Source organism: Carya illinoinensis, chromosome 1 (genome assembly GCF_018687715.1).
Source record: "Carya illinoinensis cultivar Pawnee chromosome 1, C.illinoinensisPawnee_v1, whole genome shotgun sequence".
Taxonomy (NCBI): Eukaryota; Viridiplantae; Streptophyta; class Magnoliopsida; order Fagales; family Juglandaceae; genus Carya; species Carya illinoinensis.
Genome location: NC_056752.1, coordinates 53,555,282 through 53,578,913, shown reverse-complemented (window position 1 = coordinate 53,578,913; position 23,632 = coordinate 53,555,282). Strand labels below are relative to the sequence as shown.

The 23,632-nt window shown below is 35.3% G+C and overlaps 2 protein-coding genes and 1 long non-coding RNA gene across 5 annotated transcripts; 2 read left to right on the top strand and 1 right to left on the bottom strand.

Moving 5' to 3' along the window:
• Nucleotides 1-3,786: 3,786 nt before the first annotated feature.
• On the top strand, nucleotides 3,787-7,032 carry LOC122286652 (4-hydroxy-tetrahydrodipicolinate synthase, chloroplastic-like). Of its 3 annotated transcripts, none has more exons than XR_006233988.1 (4): nucleotides 3,787-4,322; nucleotides 5,202-5,282; nucleotides 5,866-6,873; nucleotides 6,910-7,032. XR_006233988.1 is itself a non-coding variant. In XM_043095432.1 (3 exons), exons 1-3 carry the CDS (start codon nucleotides 4,252-4,254, stop codon nucleotides 6,791-6,793), a joined length of 1,080 nt encoding a protein of 359 aa, XP_042951366.1. In that variant the 5' UTR covers nucleotides 3,787-4,251; the 3' UTR covers nucleotides 6,794-7,032. The 3 variants fall into 3 exon arrangements, 1 of the variants encoding a protein (XP_042951366.1); XR_006233982.1 differs by having other exon boundaries at nucleotides 5,866-6,899; nucleotides 6,947-7,032; XM_043095432.1 differs by having other exon boundaries at nucleotides 5,866-7,032.
• A 1,752-nt stretch (nucleotides 7,033-8,784) lies between these two features.
• LOC122301131 (protein FAR1-RELATED SEQUENCE 5-like) lies at nucleotides 8,785-10,951 on the top strand. Its single transcript, XM_043112241.1, has 2 exons — nucleotides 8,785-10,851; nucleotides 10,925-10,951. Exons 1-2 carry the CDS (start codon nucleotides 8,785-8,787, stop codon nucleotides 10,949-10,951), a joined length of 2,094 nt encoding a protein of 697 aa, XP_042968175.1.
• Nucleotides 10,952-11,986: 1,035 nt separating this feature from the next.
• Nucleotides 11,987-19,489, bottom strand: LOC122286641. The gene is made up of 2 exons (XR_006233961.1): nucleotides 18,551-19,489; nucleotides 11,987-12,399 (listed from the first exon to the last, which is right to left on the bottom strand). It is a non-coding gene; the product is annotated as an uncharacterized LOC122286641 (long non-coding RNA).
• Between the last annotated feature and the right edge of the window lie 4,143 nt (nucleotides 19,490-23,632).

Below are 23,632 nucleotides of genomic sequence, written 5' to 3'. Positions count from 1 at the left end.
GGATGATATGTCTAGTGGGCATGCCACTAGCCTTACTGAAGTGTGGTTGGGTGGGCTGGAGCTGTGGGTTGGATGATATGTCTAGTGAGCAAGGTCTTGTGGTGCATGGGTGCGTGCAAGGGCCACGCGGGCCACCATGGTGTGCATGGCCCTGTGCACTGAGACTCGCATGGGCGTGTGACGTCAGGCTGTGCGCGCAAGCAAGCTCTCACTAGTCACGCTAGCTCGCATGCTGGGCGGCCCGTGTGTGCCACCGCGCGGGCCAAGGCATGGATACGTGCTGGGCGCCTCGTACGTGTCACCCCACGAGTCAAGGCATGCTTGTGGGCTAGCCAAGGTGCTGTTTTTGTCTTCCAAGGACAGTATCAAGGCTTGTCTCAATGTGACTTTTATAAAGGTTGTAACGGTTTGCCAGTTGTCACTGTTTATGAAGTGTTACTGCTTGGCTTAAGTCACGAGGCAAATAAATTTAGGTGGTTGCACAGGTCGATTGGAGTTATCTTTTTTATAAAAAAGTTATTTGTGTATTTTTTTTTTTTAAATTAACATTCACAAGTATATAAATATCACACGATCTCTTTAAAAATAATAAATAAATATATTATTTATAGTAAAAAAACTAATCTTTTAACAAAATTACACTTTATTTTTTAAAAAAGTACATAATATTTACGTACTTTATAATTATATGTAAAATTAATATTTTTTAAATATTAAAGAGTAAACACAAATATTTATAAAAAAGAAAAAATGTTAAGACTAGTTTAGTTACATAAAATTAAACTATCTCATCTCATCTTATATAATCATTATAATTTTTTTAAATTCACACATAAAATATAATAAATAATTTAACTTTTTTAAATTTTAAAATAAAACTAATATTAAAAAATTATATTATAACAATATTTTATTCAACTTTTAACAAAACATCTTGTCTCGTTTTATTTAAATTGTGTAACTAAACGAGACCTTAGAGTCACTGAGATTTGGGTTCCAATAAATTATTTTTTGTTTTTTGTTTTTCACTTAATGATAAAAAAAGTATTTTTTAATAATGTTGTGAAACTTTAAAAAAAAATATTTAAAAATATAAAAAAAAAATCAACAAATTAAAAAAATATATTTTTGTTCTCACCGAAAAAATATATATATATATATATTTGTTCTGACCGGTCTTGTGCTACATCCTGCTCAAAAAACATTGATCAATACACTTTTATCGATATACTTGACAAATGAGGACATTTTTTTGGAGGTTTGTGTAATATCTTGAAACTTCCTCCTATAAAATCTCTCTGCAAAAGACAACAAAAGGACGTAATTGGAGATAGTGGATGTATAATTGTTTTTCCCAAGCCAATTAAGAACGTGGTTGAATTTACAGTATTTTTTTAAAGAAAAAAAAACATAGATTCACTATTAAAAATAATAATGTTAAATATGCAAGTGTGGCATACTAGTTTAAAAAAATTGAGACTCACTGTTTATGTAAATTTTAAATTTATCTATTTTTAATAACAAAAAAGTACACGACGTACATTTTAAGATTATATGAATTGGTAAAACAATCCTTATAGCTCAACATATATATATATATATATATATATATTATATGATAAATACTATTTTAAAGCCTTCACACCACAAATCGTGATTCATCCACATGTTATAATTTAATTTAAATGATTGAAATTTTAAATTTTATTTTTTATATTAAATTATACACGATATGTGGTGTAGAGTTATTGACGTAAATAGAGCATGGACATCTTAGAATTCAATTTTGGAAATAACTCCCAATGAAACTAACGCTTATTAAATTAAAAAAATAAAAAATAACTCTAAAGAGTGTTCAAATCTTGTATAATTTTTTTAAAAAAATTAATAAATATGAATGAAAAAAATTATTTTTTAACAGAATCCCACTATTTAATACAGAGATTTGGCGCGATGGCTAGATAATGCATAAAGAAACTGTACTTTCTTTTCAATGTTAAAAGGAATCACGTGAAAGCAGAAAAAGTGGCTAAAGTTTAGGAAACTCCCACAAAACTACAAAATACCCCAGACGAGAGGGGGAATTTACTTCAAATTACAGCTTAAACTTACAATACCAACCTTGGACATATATACATAGAATAGGGGTATCGTCGCCTCGCCCATTCCTTCCAGGCTCAAAGCATGGGATTTGATGGCCTATGTTGGAGGTGTACGAGACAGCAAGGTGCAATTATTTCCATCCCACGACCTTTTACTCCCCCTTCCTATTTTCAGGACGACATTTTTGACCGAGTCTTGCACCCGTCTGGACAAATTCGCATTGATTCTATTCATAAAATATTCGTTTCAGGTCGAGGATATTTGATGAATTATTTCAATTTTGTCATAAAATATCATTTTATTCAAATTATTTATATACAAACTAATTTTTAATAATTAATTTTAAATATCTCATCTTAATCAAATGAAACTTTGATTGGTTCAATTTCTTTAAAAAGTTGTTAGAATGGAATCTTGCTTGACCTAAAATTCTAATTTAAAAATTATATAACTCAAGACTACGTGCGTATGTGTAAATTGTATATGATGCGTTTTTCTTATCAAGTTTTTGTTAGTGATTTATCCATGCTAAAAATAATATAAATACCTATATATGTGTACGTACGTAAGCGAATATAAAATTAGTCTCTAAAATTTTATGGTTCTGTAAAAAATCTATGGATTTTAAAGAAATTCGAAATTTGGTTTGTTTACTAAATTATCTTATCTTATATAATTATTATAATTTTTTTAAATTTTTATATAAAATATAATAAACAATTCAACCTTTTCAAAATTTAAAATAAAATTAATATTAAAAAATTATATTATAATAATATTTTATTTAACTTTCAATAAAACATCTCATCACATCTAAATTGTCTAAACAAACAATTCCTATTCTATTAAGTTTTTAGCCATAAAATATACTGCATGGTAATGAGTATGTGTTAACTACCCACCAAAGTGGTAGCCGAGCCACTACAAGCTAGTCTTCCATGTATATACTGTACATTTATTTTTAAAAAATAAAATTTATTATTAAAAAATTAATTTTTTTGAACGTTAATACCATATTTACTCATTTAAAAAAAAATTAAATAGTACTTATATACTTCCCGACTATAAAAATCATTTTCCTATTAATATACAACATAGCTTGTGATCAGTAAGAGCATTAGCATTAATTTCGTGAAAGTTATATCTAAAATTTAATTAAAACTACATGTTTTTCATAAATTTAAAACTATTTAAACCATAAATTTATATTAAATTAATCAAAATAATAATATAATATTATTTTTCAATAATAATATTTTTTATTTTTTTATATTTTACAACTTCACTAACTACATATTAATGAATATATCACTTTTGAAAATGAAAAAGAGTAAATATTACAGAGTAAGTGAATATGATATTTTAAAATATAAAAATTTCGTATGCAATCATTTTTATATATATTTTATTAATATGATTAATTAAATATTAAAAAAAATTGATGTAACTAATCATATTTATAAAATATTTAATGAATATATATAAGTGACCGTACGTCACACTAATTTTTAAAATAAAATATCATTTTTTTAGACCAACAATAAATCTCTAAATATTACAAAAGCCTTAAAAATACTGTAGTTCGTATTTGAAACCTTGACAACTCCAATACTCATTTCATCTACGAAAGCAGTGTTACACGCGTCAGCATTACAAATTTACTACCGGATGTTACGTCTCAAGGAAGTAGTGAAGCCCCGTGTACACTGTACCTATCCAGTCACCTGTTCTCAGTCCGCCTCCGGATAAGAAAACCCTAAAGAAAAACGTACAAGGGACCATAGTCTTTAGCACTTAGCAGCCACCGTTTTTGTTACTCCCTCCTGCCCTCCCTCCCCGAAACGAATCTCACCACTCGTTCTCCTCAATCCGAAGGCATGGCCCACCGCAGCTCCGTCAGCCTCCTCAACCAAACCCCCTTCCCCACGACCCTCGCCATCGACATTTCCACCACCGTTATTCCCATCACCATTCACTGAAAATCCCACTTCTGCCCTCGCTCAACTCACTTCTCGTACTCGCCTTTGATTCAACTCACGCCTTTTCGGATCCCCTTTTGAGATTCTCTTGTTCGAATCTTTGTTATTCGGATAGGATCAATCCGGTAATCGGATCCGGGTTTGCTCGCTAGCTGTTGTCGAAAAAAATATGGCTACCTTGTGTCTGAAGGGCTCTGCTCTCCAGTCTCCGCGTCCCAACTGTGGCGATAATTATACGAGGTTAATCCGATAGATTAATCAATTCTTTTAGTGTGCAGTTAGATATATGTTAATTTTTAATCGATTATAATATATTTTCATATATATATATATTATTCCGATCAAAAAATATTCATATGAACTATCTCACGCGAGGCTTTTATTGGCTTTGTTTCCTTTTTGTATCATTTATTAATCAATGGAATGGTTTGAGTAACACAAACTAAATGGAGAATATCTGTTATTTTCCTCTTCTTTAACGTTACGGGGGTCAGTCTGTCACATTGCTTGGATCCACTTTGATGATTTCTGCTAGTGCGGGTTTTATTCAGCCTTGTTTAGTCCGTGTGCTGCTTTCAGATATTTGTTTGTTAGTTACTACGATACAGGATAAATCTTCTGCACCATGTCCATACGTGTTTTGTTGATGTTCCCACAAAGAATTTACTTTGCTAGTAATTCACATGGATATTGGTTTTAATGCCAGTATCTGGAAAAAAAATTTGGTAATTTTTTTTTTAATGTGCTTTGGCACGTAAAGATATCATTTTGAATCGAGGTTCATTGACCTTCTTTCAACCCTTTTTCAAGTTACAAGGATTGCTGCGTTTAGCATTAGACCTCAATCTTGAGAATAAAATGAAATGCAATTTCTGCTTGGCCACATTTTCTATTGTACAATTAATTCATTTTCAAACCTAATGTTCTTGTTTTCTACATGTTTTACTCAATTTTTTTTGTACATGTAATTAATATATACAGGGTGGGTTTCCATATATTGTACCCAGGACTGTCTTTTGGCTGAAGTCTAATGCTAAGTATAAATATGCCAATTATTCTTTTCACATACTCTGTTTTGCTTAGTTTGCTTACGTTCTTTTCTCTATTGCTATGAGGTAGGAATGCAAAGTGGAGGTCTCCGCAAGCCGCTGTAATACCTAATTTTCATCTTCCAATGCGCAGTTTGGAGGTTAAAAATAGGTAAGTTATCAAACAAAACACGCATTTTCATCTTCTAATGTGCAGTCTATATATAATGTACTTATATTTTAATGGAAAATAGTTCTTTTTTTATGAAGTTCTCAGGAAAGAGCTTAGAAAAAAATTCTATATCATGTGCGTTCTGTATTTCTAAAGCCTTAAGAAGTGTTTTTTTCAAAGATAAAAGCTTGAATTATGCACATACACTTTATTCCCAAATTGTTCAAGTAAAGATTCTAAGTTCCAATAACTGAGGCATCACATAAGTATTTAGCACTGTGTACTGCAAACACTAATATGGAGGCTTTTTAAGCAGCGTGCATCGAGTAAAATGTAAAAACTTCAGGTTTTAGTATCTGATTGCTTTTAGTGTACCGGTAAGTGTGTACAAATTGTGACTTGTTAAAAAAAAAAGTGTGCACAAATTGTAGATTAGCGTGCTTTTGTGCTGGTTCATTTCTATGGGGTACCACGTTAACTCTAACCCTGTCGGCAAATCGGGATGATGGTAAATTCTAAGTTAATTTCAAATAAATAGTTTGTGTCACCCTAGATTGCTATTTATGCCCTTACTATGTTGCAGGACATCAGCAGAGGATATAAAGTCTCTTAGATTGATAACAGCAATCAAAACTCCATACCTACCTGATGGTAGATTTGATCTAGAAGCATATGATGACTTGGTGAACATGCAGATTGTCAATGGTGCTGAAGGAGTTATTGTTGGGGGCACAACTGGTGAAGGCCAATTGATGAGCTGGGATGAACATATAATGCTTATTGGGCACACCGTTAACTGTTTTGGTGGGTCAATTAAGGTAATTGGAAACACTGGTAGCAATTCGACAAGGGAAGCAATTCATGCCTCTGAACAGGGTTTTGCTGTTGGAATGCATGCTGCCCTTCACATTAATCCTTATTATGGTAAAACCTCCCTGGAGGGTATGGTTTCTCACTTCGAAAGTGTTCTATCTATGGGCCCCACCATCATATACAATGTGCCTTCACGGACTGGCCAAGATATTCCCCCGCTTGTGATTCACACTGTATCCCAGAGTGCCAACTTGGCTGGTGTTAAGGAGTGTGTTGGAAATGATAGAGTTGAACAGTATACGAAGAGCAAGATAGTGGTGTGGAGTGGGAATGATGATCAATGCCATGATGCTAGATGGAGCCATGGGGCAACTGGGGTGATATCTGTTGCTAGCAACTTGGTTCCAGGTTTAATGCAGGAACTAATGTTCAGAGGAAAGAACCCTTCACTGAATGCAAAGCTCATGCCTCTGATTGAATGGCTTTTCCATGAGCCAAATCCCATTGGCTTAAACACAGCTCTTGCTCAACTTGGAGTAGTGAGGCCAGTTTTCAGGCTCCCATATGTACCTCTTCCTCTGGCAAAGAGGGTAGAGTTTGTTAACTTGGTAGAGGAGATTGGCCGGGAGAATTTTGTTGGAGAACAGGATGTTAAGGTTCTTGAAGACGATGACTTTATACTAGTCTCTCGGTATTAGAATGTTTTGTTTGGTCTCTGTATTTGTCTGTTTTTCATGCTCTAGAGCCTTGTCTTGGATTTTGAAGTGCTAGTTATGAGTCTCTCTCTCTCTCTCTCTCTCTCTCTCTCTCTCTCTCTCTCTCTCTCTCTCTCTCTCTCTCTCTCTTTTCTTTTCATATTTTTAAATTATGGCACCATATTTGTGACATTTAATTACAGCTATAAGTATAATTCCTATGGGATATTGGGACTGGTTTACCTCTTGTAGCTCTGAGTGAGTTGGTGGTTGTTGCTTCCTATGATAGTACTGATTAGTCGTGGTAATTGACCTAATGGCTAGTGGTCATTGCTATAAGGCCTCAAAATAACATATTTATAATATTCTCAAACATTTCGATTCTAAATATGATTAAATACTTTTCAATTTTAAATTTTTAACTTTTATAATAATTTTATTAATTTTTTATCACTCATTTTTATTCAATCGTGCTCATGAGCTCGATGTCACCGAAATATTTGCATGTTGTTCGTCTCGTTCAAAGTATTTAAGAGCTGCACACTTGGGCCTTGGCCCAGTTTAGCATAATTTAAGCTGACTAGAATGGAAACTGGGTTCTAGTCTTCTAGACCTGTTATATTTGTATATGATATTACAAAACAAAGTGAGCAGCCCAGCCCTTTAGTTCAAGGATGTTTCGGTGTTATAGCATTTATGTTTGGGTCGTTCTATATACAGTCCCCTTAAGGGGATTGTATTGCAGTCCTAGTACATAAAATGACTAAATCATCGCCAACTTAAAGTGTTAATTGACTAAAATACCCTTCCTTCAACCTAAATATGAAGCAAAGCCCCGTATTTAAATCACAAGCTTGAATCCGGTTGACTCTTTTCCCTCTACCGTGCTGCTGCAGGCCCCGATTTGAACGACCCTCTCCTCCACCATTGGCGACCACCCTCCATCCACCATCGACAGACCGACCTCCACCATCGACCATCGACTGCCGACGAAGTTAACAGTAATTTTTCCTGCCGAAGAGGACTTGCAGGATTTATTTCGGACTCGTCTGGTTTTCATTTCTTGTAGATGTTGGCTATCTTTCTCTGGTTTTCATTGTTTGTAGTTGCTGGGTATTTTTCTGTGGTTTTCATTGCTGGAAGTTTGTAGTTAACGGACTAAATCATCCACCATCTGGTTTTCATTGTTTGTAGTTGTTGTCTATTTTCTCTGGTTTTCATTGTTTGTAGTTGCTGGGTATTTTTCTGTGGTTTTCATTGTTGGAAGTTTGTAGTTAACGGACTAAATCATCCACCATCTGGTTTTCATTGTTTGTAGTTGCTGTCTATTTTCTCTGGTTTTCATTGCTGCACACTTTTTCTCTGCTTGCAATGGCTCGGATTTTGTGGCTCTATGGATTTTGTGGCTCCATTTGCACAATGATTTTATGGCTCTATTTGTTTTTGTGGCTCTATTTTCACTTCGTGAGATTTTATGGGTTTATTGGGATAAAGAGCAAGTTGAGGTAGTTTCCAGATTTATGGCTCATCTCTAGTATAAGGATCTAACTTACTGAAATTATTGAAATTTAGAAAATAGGTAATTTACTTAGCTTACGCATGTAGTACAAAAGAATTATAAAGTTGTATGTTTTCTCTCACTTTAATGGCCATTTATTTCTTACTTGCAGGAACTAAAAAGAGAAATTAGGGGCCCTATCCAAATATGAATTAATATTTTATTATTTTTAGTTAATTTGAAAGTTTGACTCTAATATGAATTAATATAATTTTACTTTTGATAGTACATCAAGAATAGCCTAAAGGACCTCCAATATATTGTATATTTTAAATTTATTTAAGTCTATATTTTGCTTGGACTCTAATATGAATTAATATAATTTTTGTCTTTAATGTTGTGCTTTAAATATATCAAGATTAACTCTGAAATGGAAGAAGGGGAAGAATGCACATCTACTAGGCGATCGTTATTTTTTTCAGAAAGCAATAATTATATGGATACCCCAAATGTGAGAAATGATGAGATATTGACTGATAATCATGGTGTAGTGCTGGGGAATGATGATGATGATGTGGTTTTAGAGCCAGAGTTGGGAAATGATGGAGATGTGGTTTTAGAGCCAGCAACGGGAAATGATGATGATGGGGTTTCAGAGCCAACGTCGGGAAATGATGATGATGGGGCTTCAGAACCAACAACGGGAAATGATGATAATGGGGTTCCAGAGCCAACGCCGGGGATGTTCTTTAAAACTGAGAAAGAACTAATTTATTACTACAAGCAATATGGGAGACAGGCTGGATTCGGCACAATGACGCAAAGAAGTAAGAGGGAAGATGATGGGAGTGTTAGATATGTAACACTCGGTTGTGCCCGTGGTGGTAAGGCAAGGAAACGTGTTACCAATATTTCTAAACCACGCCCAACAACAAAAACTGATTGTAAGGCGAGAATTAATGTAGTTTTGGCTGATGGTGTCTTACGGATAACTACTGTCTACAATGCACATAACCATGGGTTAAGTCCACAAAAGGCAAGATTTTTTAGATGTAATCGCGCAATTGATGATTCCGTCAAGAGGCAGTTAGATATTAACGACAAGGCATGCATAGGTATGTCTAAAAGTTTTAACGCATTGGTTGTTGAAGCTGGTGGTTTTGAGAAACTTCCTTTTATTGAAAAAGATGCAAGGAATTATATTGACAAGGCTCGACACCTTAGACTTGGTAAAGGAAGTGCTGATGCACTTCGTGGTTATTTTGAGAGGATGCAGTATAAGAATGATGGGTTCTACTCATCGATGAATTTGGATGATGATGGTCGATTAAAAAATGTCTTTTGGGCCGATGCACGCAGCAGGGCAGCATATGAGTATTTTGGAGATGTTGTGACATTTGATACAACATACCTAACAAATAGATATTGCATGCCATTTGCCCCGTTTGTGGGTGTTAACCACCATGGACAGTCAATACTTTTAGGAGCAGGGTTGATATCAAGTGAAAACACTGAAACATTTGTTTGGTTATTTGACACTTGGTTGAAATGTATGCATGGAAGGGCGCCAAAAGCTATTATCACTGATCAAGACAGGGCTATGAAAAATGCTATTGCAATAGTATTTCCAAATACCCGGCATAGATACTGTTTGTGGCATATAATGAGAAAACTACCAGAGAAGTTGGGCTCATATGCTGAATTTAAGTATGGTTTGAAAAGTGTATTGCAGAGATGTGTTTATGATTATCAGACTTCTGACGAGTTTGAGAAGTATTGGGAGGTGTTTATTGACACTTACAATTTGAAGGAAAATGCATGGCTTCAAAGTTTGTATGCTGAGCGGAAGTATTGGGTTCTCGTATACTTGAAAAATACATTTTGGGCTGGGATGAGCACAACTCAGAGGAGTGAGAGCATGAATGCATTCTTTGATGAACATGTACATTCAGGGACTACGTTGAAAGAATTCGTCGATCAATTCGACAATGCATTGAGGAAGAAAGTAGAGAATGAGATGGCAGCAGATTTTCACTCATTCAATTGCACAGTACCTTGTATATCTCTTTTACCTTTAGAGAAAAAATTTCAAGCAGTGTACATGAATTCGAAATTTAAGGAAGTGCAGGCAGAAATAATGGGAATTATCTACTCTCACTGTGTTATTATAAAAACAGAAGGGGCGATTACCACGTATCAAGTTAATGACCAAAGGGAAGTTGAAGACGGTATCAAGAAGTCAACTTTGCAGGCGTACTTCAATGAAGATGAGTGTGAGGCGAAGTGCATGTGTGGACTATTTGAGATGAGAGGTATTATTTGTAGACACATTCTTTTTATTTTCGCCGTAAGGGATGTCCAAGTGTTGCCAGAAAAGTATATTATGGAGAGATGGAGGAAGGACATTAAACGTAGATATGCTCTCATTCGAAGTAGTTACGATGACTTAAGTGGTAAACCAGCTGCTACTCGGTATTCAGGTTTGATAAAATTATGTTACGAAGTAGCTACAAATGCATGTGAAAGTGAAGATAATTCCCTAGACATGACAGAGAAGCTTAAGGCAATAAATTCGATTTATACTAAGTCAAAGCCTCAGGCAACAGTTGCAAGCACTCATACTTCCATTCATGCAGAAACTGGAAGTTCGAAAAAAGTGTTAAGTCCTCGTGTTATTAGAGGTAAAGGGAGGCCGCCATCAAAGAGAAAACAACCTACAATAGAGAAATTGCAAACCAAAAATAAAAAGGCTGGTGGCAAGCGACAGAGACTTAATGTGAGAAGATTTAAAGAAAGTGATTTTGATATAGTTTTAATACATTTAAATGATTTTAAATATATTTTCTATCTATTCAAATATAGGCAACATCACATGCTCAAGATGTATTAAACTCCGTTGATTCGGTAGCACCATCGCAACTGCCTGCTACACAACAAAGCGTGGTTTCTCAAGTAAGCGTTTAAATAATGTTCCCTATTGCATCTATCTTCAATCCGAATGCTCAAATGCTCTATAGTTTGCATGATTTTAAATATTTCTTACTACTTGCAGGTGAACTTCGAAATAGGGAACCCCTTGATGATTGATGAAAGAACTCCAAAATGACAGGCCCCGTTGATGATTGATGAAAGAAGGAATAGATTTGAAGAAGTTATAGATTGTAATAGTTGATTGAATATGTTAAGAACTTGTACCTTTCATTAGCTATATGATGTGGTTTTATATTTTTGTAAAACTTAAACTTTGTTGTGAAGTTGGATATTTGAACCATTTTATGGGTAAGAAGTTATTACAAAATTGTCATTTTCAATATATTATGGTATGGTCATTTTCATATTACAGGATGGATTCTTTCAAATTGATAAAGTTATAGGATGATCATTTTCATTTTTATATTGAATTCATAGCAATCGTATTTGTCTGAAGCATAACAATATTGATAAAGTTCACATAGGATAACAATATTGATAAAGTTCATACACAACTACTCGGTTTGTCCCTTGTACAATATTGATAAAAGTGGCAAACCAATCTATTACAACCTAGTTAACAATATTACACATTTTTTATACTCAATTACTTAATCTGTAATTGTTCTTGATCCTATCCAACAACAAAATATTAAGATTGCAAGTCCCCAATACATGCAATTTGGACTGTTGCGTGCAAGTTCCCGATCATTTTGTAGTTCTTCCTCCCTTTTTTGGAGTTCTTCCTCCCACTTTTGGAGTTCATCTTGCCACTTTTGGAGTTCTTCTTTTCTCTCTTGGAGGTCACGTTCTCTTTCGCAAACAACTTTTGCTTCATTTTCTACTCCAATGTTTGCCCATAAAAAGTACTCACAATATGGCCTTCCCTGCAGCAAACAAGACTAACTAATTACATAATGCCAAGTTCAAGGTCTTCAAAAATGCTGCACAAACAAGACTAACTAATTAGTATTTACCTCTTTATTGTAATTTGGACATGAATAAAAAGGTCGCCTTGGATTTCTAGGAGTGTTCGACAATTTTAGACGTACCATCTCTTCGCATAAACATTTTGGAGGGGTGTTCAAAGATGATGAAGCATATGATGAAGACATTACATATCAAAACTTTACAAAACTCACTGCATTGCATTGCATATCAACTGTAAGTTACAGCATTTACAAAACTGATTGTATTGCATACCAATGAATGGACACCTCTATATTTAGGATTTTAAGTTTCATTGGTCTCCTGATTTAAAGATGATGTTTACAAGTTCATCATGCCTCTTATTTTCATGCACTAACAAGGAAGGATCTATAAAAAAAAAAAAAAACACAAGAATTACCGAATGACACAGTGGACATAAGCTCCTGCTGCAAGGTACATAATCAAAACTTGTTACTTATCAAAAAGTAATCAAAACATGTATGAAGAGCACGGAGGCTTAGCCTAAGTTGATGTTGAAAATGGAGCATTGGATTAGAATATTTTAAGCCCTCCCATCGTCCTTTCACAATCCTCAAAATTTCTTTCACTCATTTCCCTCTGAACACTCACACTAGACAAATAAGAGCCATCTTCTACATTATTGTGGCCAGCCCAAAAGAAAACCACTGCTGAGTTTGGGTCAAGCCGAATTGCCAACATAGAAGCAAGAAAAGAAGGAGAAAATAAGGTTAAGGCAAAAAAGATAGAGAAAAGCATGGTTATATTTTATCTAGCAAATCACAAGTCTTATCCCTTCCTCTTGCTAGAACCAAATCGATGTTTATTTATTTATTTGATTTTTGGAATCTAATTTTTTTTCTTAAGTGGGACATATTTTCTCAGAACCCAATTTATAATCACCAATTTATTTCCTTATTTATTCTAGTTATAAGAATCTAGTTCTTTGACTTAGTGGGGCAAGGCATATAGAATTTTCCTTTTTTCTTTTAAATAAATAAAATCATACAGAGAATATAGTACGGAATGAACATGGTGGTATTCCAAAATGAGTTCAAGCACCCTGAGTTCAAGCATCCAAACGTGATAGGCAAGTGAGGATTTGCAGATGATGAAAAAACTAAATTCCCAGAAACCTGAGCATTCTAATTCAATCAATATGGTGGTTCAAAGCTGGACTCCCCCTCCTAAAAATTATTTCAAGATAAACTGTGGATAAGATTAATTGTAAAGTGGGAGTAGGTATCCTAGTGGGTTGGTTTTTGTAGCTATGAGACAAAACATGTCCTTGTTCCATAATCCTTTGTTGGCAGACGCTGCTAGAGCTTTTGAGGTTGTCAAGTTAGGCCTACAATTGGGACTCATCAGCAAGATCATTTTAGAAGGGGATTCACTTCAGATTGTCCAAGCAATTCAATGGGAAGAGTTATAGGATGGTCAGAAGCAGGATTGCTTGTCAGTGATATCAAAAACCAATTACAGTCCTTTGCTCATTGGTATGTACACCATGTCAAGAGGGATATTATGTGACGCCCCCAAATTCCGTTTGGGATCGGACGGACATTTAAAGCGTCGAGACATGCAACGCAAGGTTACCTGCTCCCGTTCATGACATATTAGATGCAATGTTCCTAACATGCATCTAACATTATGCAATACTCGCAGCGGATAATTTTTTTCTTTAGCAATACCATGCACCAAATTGAAAATATCCCAAATGCTTAAAACATACTTCATACATAAAGACCCATTGAATAGATCACAACACTAGTCCAAAATGGTTATGATCCAAAAAGTACTAAAGATGCAACTCCATTGTACAAGTAGTAATTTACGTTAACTACTATATTAACATTGACGTCGCACCGTTGCTTAGTCATCTGTGTTTAGTTGATCAGCTCCTGATTCTCCTTTAGGTCCTGTAACAAGATCTACCATTCGGGGGGAATGGTAGTTGGGACTACCAAAGTGAGATTTGATTACAAATCTCAGTAAGTTAACAAAAAACTTCCACACAAGCTAATGATGCATGCATGACAGTAAAAACATAAATGCATAATCAAATTCATAAGTAATTAAAACATAACTTAGCTGCAACATAGCATAATTGACATAACTTAAATTGAAACATGAACTGAACTTGACTTGACATGAACTTGATCTGAAACTTGACTTACCATGAAAAATACATACTCCACAGTTGTTGTGGCCCCATGTATTCTACACAAACTTGACTTAACATGAAAAATACATACTCCATAGTTGTTGTGGCTCCATGTATTCTACACAAACTTGATTTAACATGAAAAATACATACTCCACAGTTGTTGTGGCCCCATGTATTCTACGTGTAAATACATACTCCACAGTTGTTGTGGCCCCATGTATTCTACGTGTAAATACATACTCCACAGTTATTGTGGCCCCATGTATTCTACACAAACTTGACTTAACATGAAAAATACATACTCCACAATTGTTGTGGCCCCATGTATTTTACGTGTCACAATTACTGTGTCTCACATAGTGTATGCATCACAATTGCTGTGACCCCATACATAAGTAATCAAGATGAAACGTGATTGAAATATGAAATGACTGAAGCCCCGACGTAACATAATGTGACTTGAATATAAGTTGAAATACATGACCAACTTGAAATAGAAATATTTCGTAACATTGCATAACATATAATAGACAACATATTTAACATGACATACTTGCAACAGTGAATATTACATGACTTGACATACATGTAATAGATGACGTACTTAGCATGACGTACTTGTATGGTACAGTAATACATGACAGTAGGGGTGCTACCAGCACCATACGGTGCGGGGTAGCCACCCCCCCGCCCCTCGCCCCCGCATGGGGCGGATGGGGAAAATCCCCCCCGTCCCCCGCCTCCGGTGTGCGGGGGCGGGGTACCCCGTCCCGCATGACGGGGTACGGGGTGGGGGGGCAGTCCGTCCGGCCCCCCGCACCCCCCTTCTGGGCGTGCGTCCGGTGTGGCAGAGAGAGGAGGGACGGCGTGGCAGAGGGAGGAGGGACGGCGTGCGTCCGGCGTGGCAGAGGGAGGAGGGGAGGGGAGGGAGGAGGGAGAAACTTTCTGGGTATGGGTTTCGGGGTCTCGGACGCGGGGGGGAGGGGGAAGGGAGTTCGCGAGTTCCACGTCGCAGAGCACGGCGAGTTCGCGAGCGGCGAGCCTTCTTCATCAGCCCGCCCTTCCGCTTCGAGAACGTCACTTGCCGGCTCGGTTTCATCTGCACTTTTCCCCTCGATTCGTTTCTTCGTTTCATCACTTTCGTTTCTTCGTTTCATCACTTTCATCTTCAGGGCTTGATGTTTATATATATATATATATTATATGATACGTAACGGGGCGGGGGAAAAACGGACCGGGGGGGTCCGTCCCCGTCCCCCGCCCCCGCTGGGGTTACAGCTTACGGGCCGGGGGGCCCCGCCCCGGCCCTGACGGTGCGGATGCCCCGCCCCGCACTATGCGGGGACGGGGCGGGGCAGCGGGTAACGGGGCCCCGCTGCCCACCCCTACATGACAGAATATATTATGTAACAGATAAAAATTGACGACAGAATAAATTCTGTATAATAGACAATTACGTGATAACTTGGCATGGCATGACATATATGATAACACACATACATACACTGTAGTTCCTTTACTTAGCACACTTACACAGTAGACTGCTAGTAAGTTAAAAACTAACTTACCTCGATCTCCGCGTTTCTTATAAAACTTCAAGTGCGACCCCGAGGAACTATAATTAGTGATTCTAAAAGTTAGAACTAAATCACTAATAATTTGAAATATGGAAAATACTAACTTAAAGAGTAAAATTTTCATTTTACTCCCTACATGTGGGAAAATGACCGTTTTACCCATAACTTAAGGATTTTGCATACTAACTCCAAAAGTTTCCAAAATTTACATTCCTTATGTAAATTTTGTCCTAAAGTTAAATATCAACTCAGAAAAATTTAAAACAAAACACAACTATGAAGAACACACTATGGCCAAAACATCCATAGGCCATTTCCCTTGATTTTTGTTGTAATTCCTTCCAATTTCAAAACTCATGCTTAAACCAAAATTTTGCAACAAACATCTTCCAATCCTAAATTCAAAACCATACTTAAAACATCCATTTAGAAAAAGCTAATAATTAACACCAAACTTTTTTGTAAAAAGATCCAAGCACTTGAATCACAAGTTTTGACCTTAAATCAAAACATCTCCAAGAATTTCAAAAATCAAATCTTACTTCTAACATATTCATAATATCATCCTAACATCAACCATGCTTTAAATCATCAAACTAAAGTCACCAAAATCACAAAATAACATTTGGAGCTTTTGGTTTTACACTTAGTCCAAAAACAGAAACTTTTTCCTCAACTAGTTTTGATAAATCTCTTGATCTATGACTTATAAATATATGATCTTCAAACCAAACCATCACATGGTTTAAAAAGATGTCCTAAAACATATATAAGCTTCTAATTCAAGATCACATGGTTAGAAATTAACCAAAACATAAATTTAGCCAAGAATATCCACACTTTGGCTTATTTGAATATCTCTTTGCATAAAATTTTATATCTTTGAAACTAACATCAAATATCTTCAAAATAATAATATAACATGTATATAAGATACTTAGGATCCTCAAATAAAATTATTAAAGTCATTAGAATAGGTTTAGACCACCAAAGAGTTAAATTTTCTCAAAACAGAAACTGTTTTTCTTCTTCCAGTTTCTAAGTTTCTAAATCTAAGAAAATCTTTCATCAAAACCTTTAATCATGCAAAAATACTCAACCAATAGTCACATATACATGTTAACAATACTCCATAAAAATTTCGGACCAATATCTATCCATTAGCTTGGTCAAAAACTCCAAACTATAACATATTCTCCAGTTTATCTCCCAGAATGACCTTTCTAAAGTTTACACAATATTTGATTGACCAAATGATCTTCAAATGGGGCAAATAAGATATTCATGTAAACTAGACTAAAAAAGGAACAACTTATATGAAGGAGACTTTATGATAAAACACTTACAAAAGCTTCGAAATGGGTGTGTAAAGGACCTCCTAAAAGCTGTCCGAGAGAGAGTGTTTGATATTCTTTCAATGGAAAGTGTAAATGAAGATAATTTCGTGGGGAGAGGTGGCTGGAGATACTTATGGATGAGATATGGAAGAGATGAGGCTGGAGTTGAGAGTTGAGTGTAGTTTTCTCCTACCCAAAATATCTATAAAAGATTATCTCATAATATTCTATCCAATAGTATCTACAAAAAATCAACTTAAGATATTTTTATCTAATAATATCTATAAAAATCAACTCAAAATATTTTTACCCAATAATATTCATGAAAATTACCTCAAGATATTTCTTTTTATCCAATAATATCTACAGTTTTGAACAGATGTTTTGTCCGAAAATATGAAAAAATGTTATTGCTTCATAAGACTTTAAATAACCCTCCGAGTCTAATGGCACAAACCATAATACATTTTGACACTTCTAACTATCTCCAATAATTAAAAACACACTTCTGATACCATAGTAAATAATAACACTAACTATGTAGTTAGACAAAAACCTATACGATTAATGGATTCGTGAAAACTTATGGAATTTTCACGAGATTCCTAAAGTTAATAGAAATTTCACAATTGAATTTCTAACGGGCTGTTACATATTAACATTGTTGCACACACTCTAGCTCAGAATGCTCTTTCTTTTTTCTGTTTCTGATGTGATTATAAACATGAAGGAGGCTTTTTCATGTATTATTCATTTGCTATGAGTTGGTAATTTGAATGAAGAAGATGTTTCCTTTAAAAAAGAAAAAGAAAAAGAAAAAGAAAAAGAAAAAGAAGCATACAGAGAAACATTCACTTTTATGTCCTAAGCACTTGAGCCCAATAGAGTAAGACACCGAACTCAAATCTAAAACTTTATAATCTCTTTATTTAAATATCTTCTACAATTCGAATAAGGACATAATTTACAAATGAGTAGAATACAATTACCATGAGATTTTATAAAAAAAAAATTATAATAAAGCTGATGCATTTTTATATAATATGACGTTAGATCTATTATATAATAAAAGTAGTTTTACAATATAAAGTAAAACAAGCATGAATTTTAAGAAGCTGAAAACTAAAGAAAACAACTATTATACCTTGCAGCTCACGCAAAGGGAAAAATTTTCAACTTTGAGAATGGATTAGGGTTTGATATGGATATGATTTTTGAGATAATAGAGGAATGTATTTAACACTGAAGAAAGAAAAGATTTACCAGCAATATAGTCCCATTTTCTGGAAGCAAACAACGACGTTTATGTGCTGCGGTGGAGACGGCGGCGGCGACAGCAGTATGAAGGGGCTCGGGACGGTGTGATTTCTTCAGAGGAAGGGAACTCTTAATTCAATGAAGAAGGAGAAGACCTAACCTAGGGGGAAGACGGGTTGGGTTCTTTTCTCCTAAATGAAATGGTGTGTTTAATAATTAAACACACCATTTCATTTAGGACTGTAATACAGTCCCCGTATGCGGGACAGCAACCAGATTTTTCCTTTATGTTTCGTATGGTTTCTCAGCGCTATTTGTTCCTCAAAACACATTTTCAACAAGTGTTTGGGAGTTTTGGGGGGTGTTTTTGGTAAAGTGCAAAAACGCGTTGGTGGGATTTTTATTTTTCTGTAGCATTTCTGTTATTGTTGACTTTAACGACGATCAGTCTGATGCAAAAATGTTATTATTATGATTATTATTATTATTCTAATCTAATCCGTCAATCTCTTAGACTTGAAGCTCTCGAAGGCCAACACCACCTACAAATAAATTGAAAAAATTACCAGATGCTCCAAATTCTCACTAAACACTCAATGACACAAGATTATATGGAATCACCTTTGCCAGAGTCGTAGCATCAAAGATCATATTATAAAAACCAATCAAAAGCATACATAGTCAAAACATTCTACATTATATGCGTATTATACAATACTCTTAAAAGGCTAATATAATTAATAACCCATTTCTTGTTATTCTTCCACCCTAATTATTTCAATTAAAAACATAATTTAAACCAGAAGAACAAGGAAAAGGAACAAAAAAAAAAAAAAAAAGGGACATAGGAGTTATTGAGACAGCCCCTCAAAAGATTAAAAAAAAAAAAAAAAACCAAGGCATCTTTTTGTTTCTGCATAGGAGCTCGTAGCAGTATATGTTTTCATATTAGTGATGTTGTTGCTGTTTCTCTTGAGAGAACTTCTTTTGGAGCTGAAGTAACAGGGTCTGGTTCTCTTGGTGAAGCATCAGAGCTTTCTGTCTCAGCTTCTCATTCTCTTCTATGATGCTTCGGTTCTCCATGTACAATTTCAAGTTCTTGATTTCCATCTCTGCTTTCACTAGCCCCATGCTTTTCTTCTCTTTTGCTTCTTTCAGTAGTCTTCTTCTCCTGTTAGTTTACATGTAAAAGTTTTTTTTTGTGAGAGAGAGAGAGAGAGAGAGAGAGAGAGAGAGATAGATGATTTGTAAATGAAAGAACCTGCTAAGCCGTCCGACTCGAAGATTCTGTCGCTTTGACAGCCGTGGATGGCAAAAAGCAGACGACAAAAGACTACGTGGGATCGATGAGGAGTTAATGCACATCTTGTTTCCCCCTAAAAGTTCGTTTCTCTATTTGAGAAAAGAGAGGTACATACAATAAAAACAGAGGGAGCTAAAGGGATGGGGTTCTTTCTAAAGAGATGAAAAAATGATAGCTAAGATTAAAGAAAAAGAAAAGGTGGGTTGTAAGCGACAGGTTCTTGGACTTTAAATAGGTCGATACTTGTGAGCAAGAGTCGTATACCTGTGATATCGTGTTTGTATTTGCACATGAGAGAGAGAGAGAGAGAGAGAGAGAGAGAGAGAGAGAGAGGCTTTTCATAGCAATGATGGCAAAAGGACTCATGATTACAAAGGCCAGCAATAGATGGAGAATGCAGGAGAAGAAGAGGAAGAAATGGCTTCAGAGCTTCAGTCTGTTGCCTTTTTTTTATTACTTTCTCTGGGAGCCCAAGACTATTATAACTTTGTGCCATGTGGGGCTGGACTGTGGAGGCACATAGAATATAACTTACACGGCAACCCTCTCCAAGTTGGAGTAACTTTATTGAATTTTAGAACGTTTCTTTCCCTTCAGTTTCAAGACCCTCTCGATCCTTCCTCTAACGCAGAGGCTTAAGATTTGGAGAATAAATCGGTCATATGGTGTATTAATCAAATATCTCTTATCATTATTGTTGTGGAAAACAACTTCGACATAATCTTCAAACTAGGCAACCTCTCTTTTCTCCAGGATTCATAAAAAATCTATGAGCTCAAAATACAATTTAACATCTTCTCTCTCTCTCTCTCTCTCTCTCTCTCTCTCTCTCTCTCTCTCTCTCTCTCTCTCTCTCTCTCTCTCTCTCTCTCTATTTTGATGCAGATCAGTGATAGCACTATTCTTTAGTACCATTTAATGCGTGCACTATCAATAAATACAAGGAGATGACAAAATTTAAAACGAATAATAACAAAGGTCTATAAAATTGTAAATACTAATACTAAACTAATCACGGTCGGATTTTGATTTTCTAGTTGTTATCATCATAAACTGTTTTGGGTCTATCATTTTGTGGTCATTTTCTCATATATGTATGTATATATATACGTGAGATCTATGTCGTATAATTGGCTTGAGAACATAAACAGCATGTGGTCAAAAAGATATGATTTGTTTTCATTATTATATCGGTGACAGAGAAGACTTATCTAATTCTTAAACGTCGGTTGTGGGAAAGGTGGTCATGTTTGAAAAGCAGACACCAGCGTTTCCAATCTTCTTGCTTTTACACAACACTTTGTTATCTTAAACTAGATTCTCCAAAGTTCAAACGATGTAAATTTTCTCTCTCTGCTAACTAGTCATTAATTGCATTCATTTGAAGAGACTAGCAAACCAAAACTTGCTGGCAAGATTGCCATGCATGCAAATAGAATATGTATAGTTTTCTATCGCCTAACTGTTCTTCCCTTTTTTTGGTTCTTTTATTTTTCACACACGTCCAAGGCCAAACTTGGAAAGAAGGAATATCATGTGAAAATTCACGAGCAAATCACATGTGGGCATTCAGTCTGGTGTGGGTCATAATAAAAGCCAAGAGAGAATGAGTAGGAGGAAACTGGAAGGAAAGTAAATTAAAGGCTAGGGTATGAGGATGAAGAGTAGTATGTGTAGTCAATGCAGTTAGGTCCTTGTTTTGTCCCTTTTCTTCATGTAATTGAGTACCGGAGCCATGCTCATTTATTTGGAAAATGAACCTCCATTTTGGCTTCATCTTCTTCTCTTCCATCATCATCATCACCAAAATCCCCCTCTCTATCTCTATCTCTATCGTCCACTGTATTGTATTATCATAATGATGACGGTGGTGGTGGTGCTATTTTGTCCAAATTCAGCTCAGCCACTTCACATGGTCCCTTCACTCACAATAGAATGCATGGGGACCAAAATGCTTCATTATTTTTATTTTTATTTTTATTTTTTAAACTCAGTGCTTTTTATTTGTTGGAAGAAGCTAAAGTCAGGATCATGGAGGAAAAATATGAGTTCTGGTCAGATTTGCTCATTTCTTTATGCTTTTATTATAAGTATCACTAACCAATTAATTAAGATTATGCTTCAAAATACACTTTCATGGCTGACTAATAGCAAGAACGATTTTTCTTATGCTGTCAAAAAGAAGAAGAAACCACCAAGAATTATCACAGAGAGAGAGAGAGAGAGAGAGAGAGAGAGAGAGAGAGAGAGAGAGAGTAATCATGACTTTTTTCGTTTTGTCCTTTTTTTTTTTTTTTAATTTTTTGAAAAGGTTTTGTCCTTAAATATACGCATACTTTTTTAATTGCTGGCTACATGTGTAGTAGAGAAGAGAGATGCATGCACATCCCGATTCTTTATATTTAGAATGTAGCAGAAAAATAGGGGGACTGCTGCTTCCTACCCATCATCATGCATTGTTTGAATTGAGAGAACGAGCCATTTGATGAGGACAAGGACCACTACCTCTTACTCATTTCTTGAATTACTAACACCAAACGCCTTGCAGGCTAGCACTACTATTTGAGGGATGGCATGAAGGTAGCGGTAGTCAACTTTGAAATCAGACTCCCCACCCCCATATATTAAAATATGTTCTAGTTTCCATATATTCAAAAATGGGTAAACCTTGCTATAAAAAAAAAAAAAAAATGGAAATAACTTCATGGGTGACCTTCTTAGGAAATATTAATATTCTATTTTTTTATCCTTTTTTTTTTTATATTAATAACTAAAAAAAAAATAATAAGGCAAATATGGAGTTGGATAAAAACATTTGCTTAGTTTTACAAGTCTTATACATATGCATATACCTTGCTAGACATGGGTTGGCCTAGGTTGAGGTTTCCCTTTTGTAGGCCAAAATAATGCAGCCTGTATGGGGTTTCCCTAGTGTTTATGTCCATGGTACAGCATTTGCAGTCTATCTATCCAACTTCCCACCCTCCTTGACAAAGTCACTACCCCAAATCATTAGAACAACACCACTCGGGAAGGATGTATTTGGAGTTTTATATACTGACGAATCGAGAATTAATTAATTTCCAGCGAACACTATTGTAAAGTAAATGAATTTAAGTATAAGCTTATATACCTTTTCACATGACCAATTTCTGAGAGCGCATTGATAATAATCATGAAAAACAAACAGGTCCTTGATTTTTTCCCTCTCCTTATAATAGACTAATTAGGAGAAGGAAATAAAAAATAATATAAAATGAAAATATATTTTTTTTCTTTGGCCTGATAGCCGCCAGTAGATTCCAAACGTACACGAGGGGATAATAATTTAAAAAAAAAAAAAAAACTAGTGAATTAGAGAGCAACAAGAACACGTGTTACAAGATTGACATGCACAACGTATTAGGACTGTTCATGCTCATGATGATATGGACCCTCTCACCATCAACCATGCACGTGGCCCACATCAGCACCATCAATATCACAATTCATAAAAACAAAGCCATGCTATGCTTGTCTCTTCCACTCAGTTATCTACAACAATCGATTGCCCTTAAGATAAAGTACACACGCCCTCGGTATATCTCTTCTTCTACAACCATCATGACATTTTTTACGTACGTTTTATCATTCATAATAGCTCATACGAAAATTACATTACGGCGAGGCTGATCAGTAGGAGAAAAGGTAACCCCACGCACGCAAAAGAAAGAGCAGTGCTGGCACGAGATGAATACTTAAAAGATCACTCTCAATGAAATATGTAAATGCAAAAAGAGAATCTC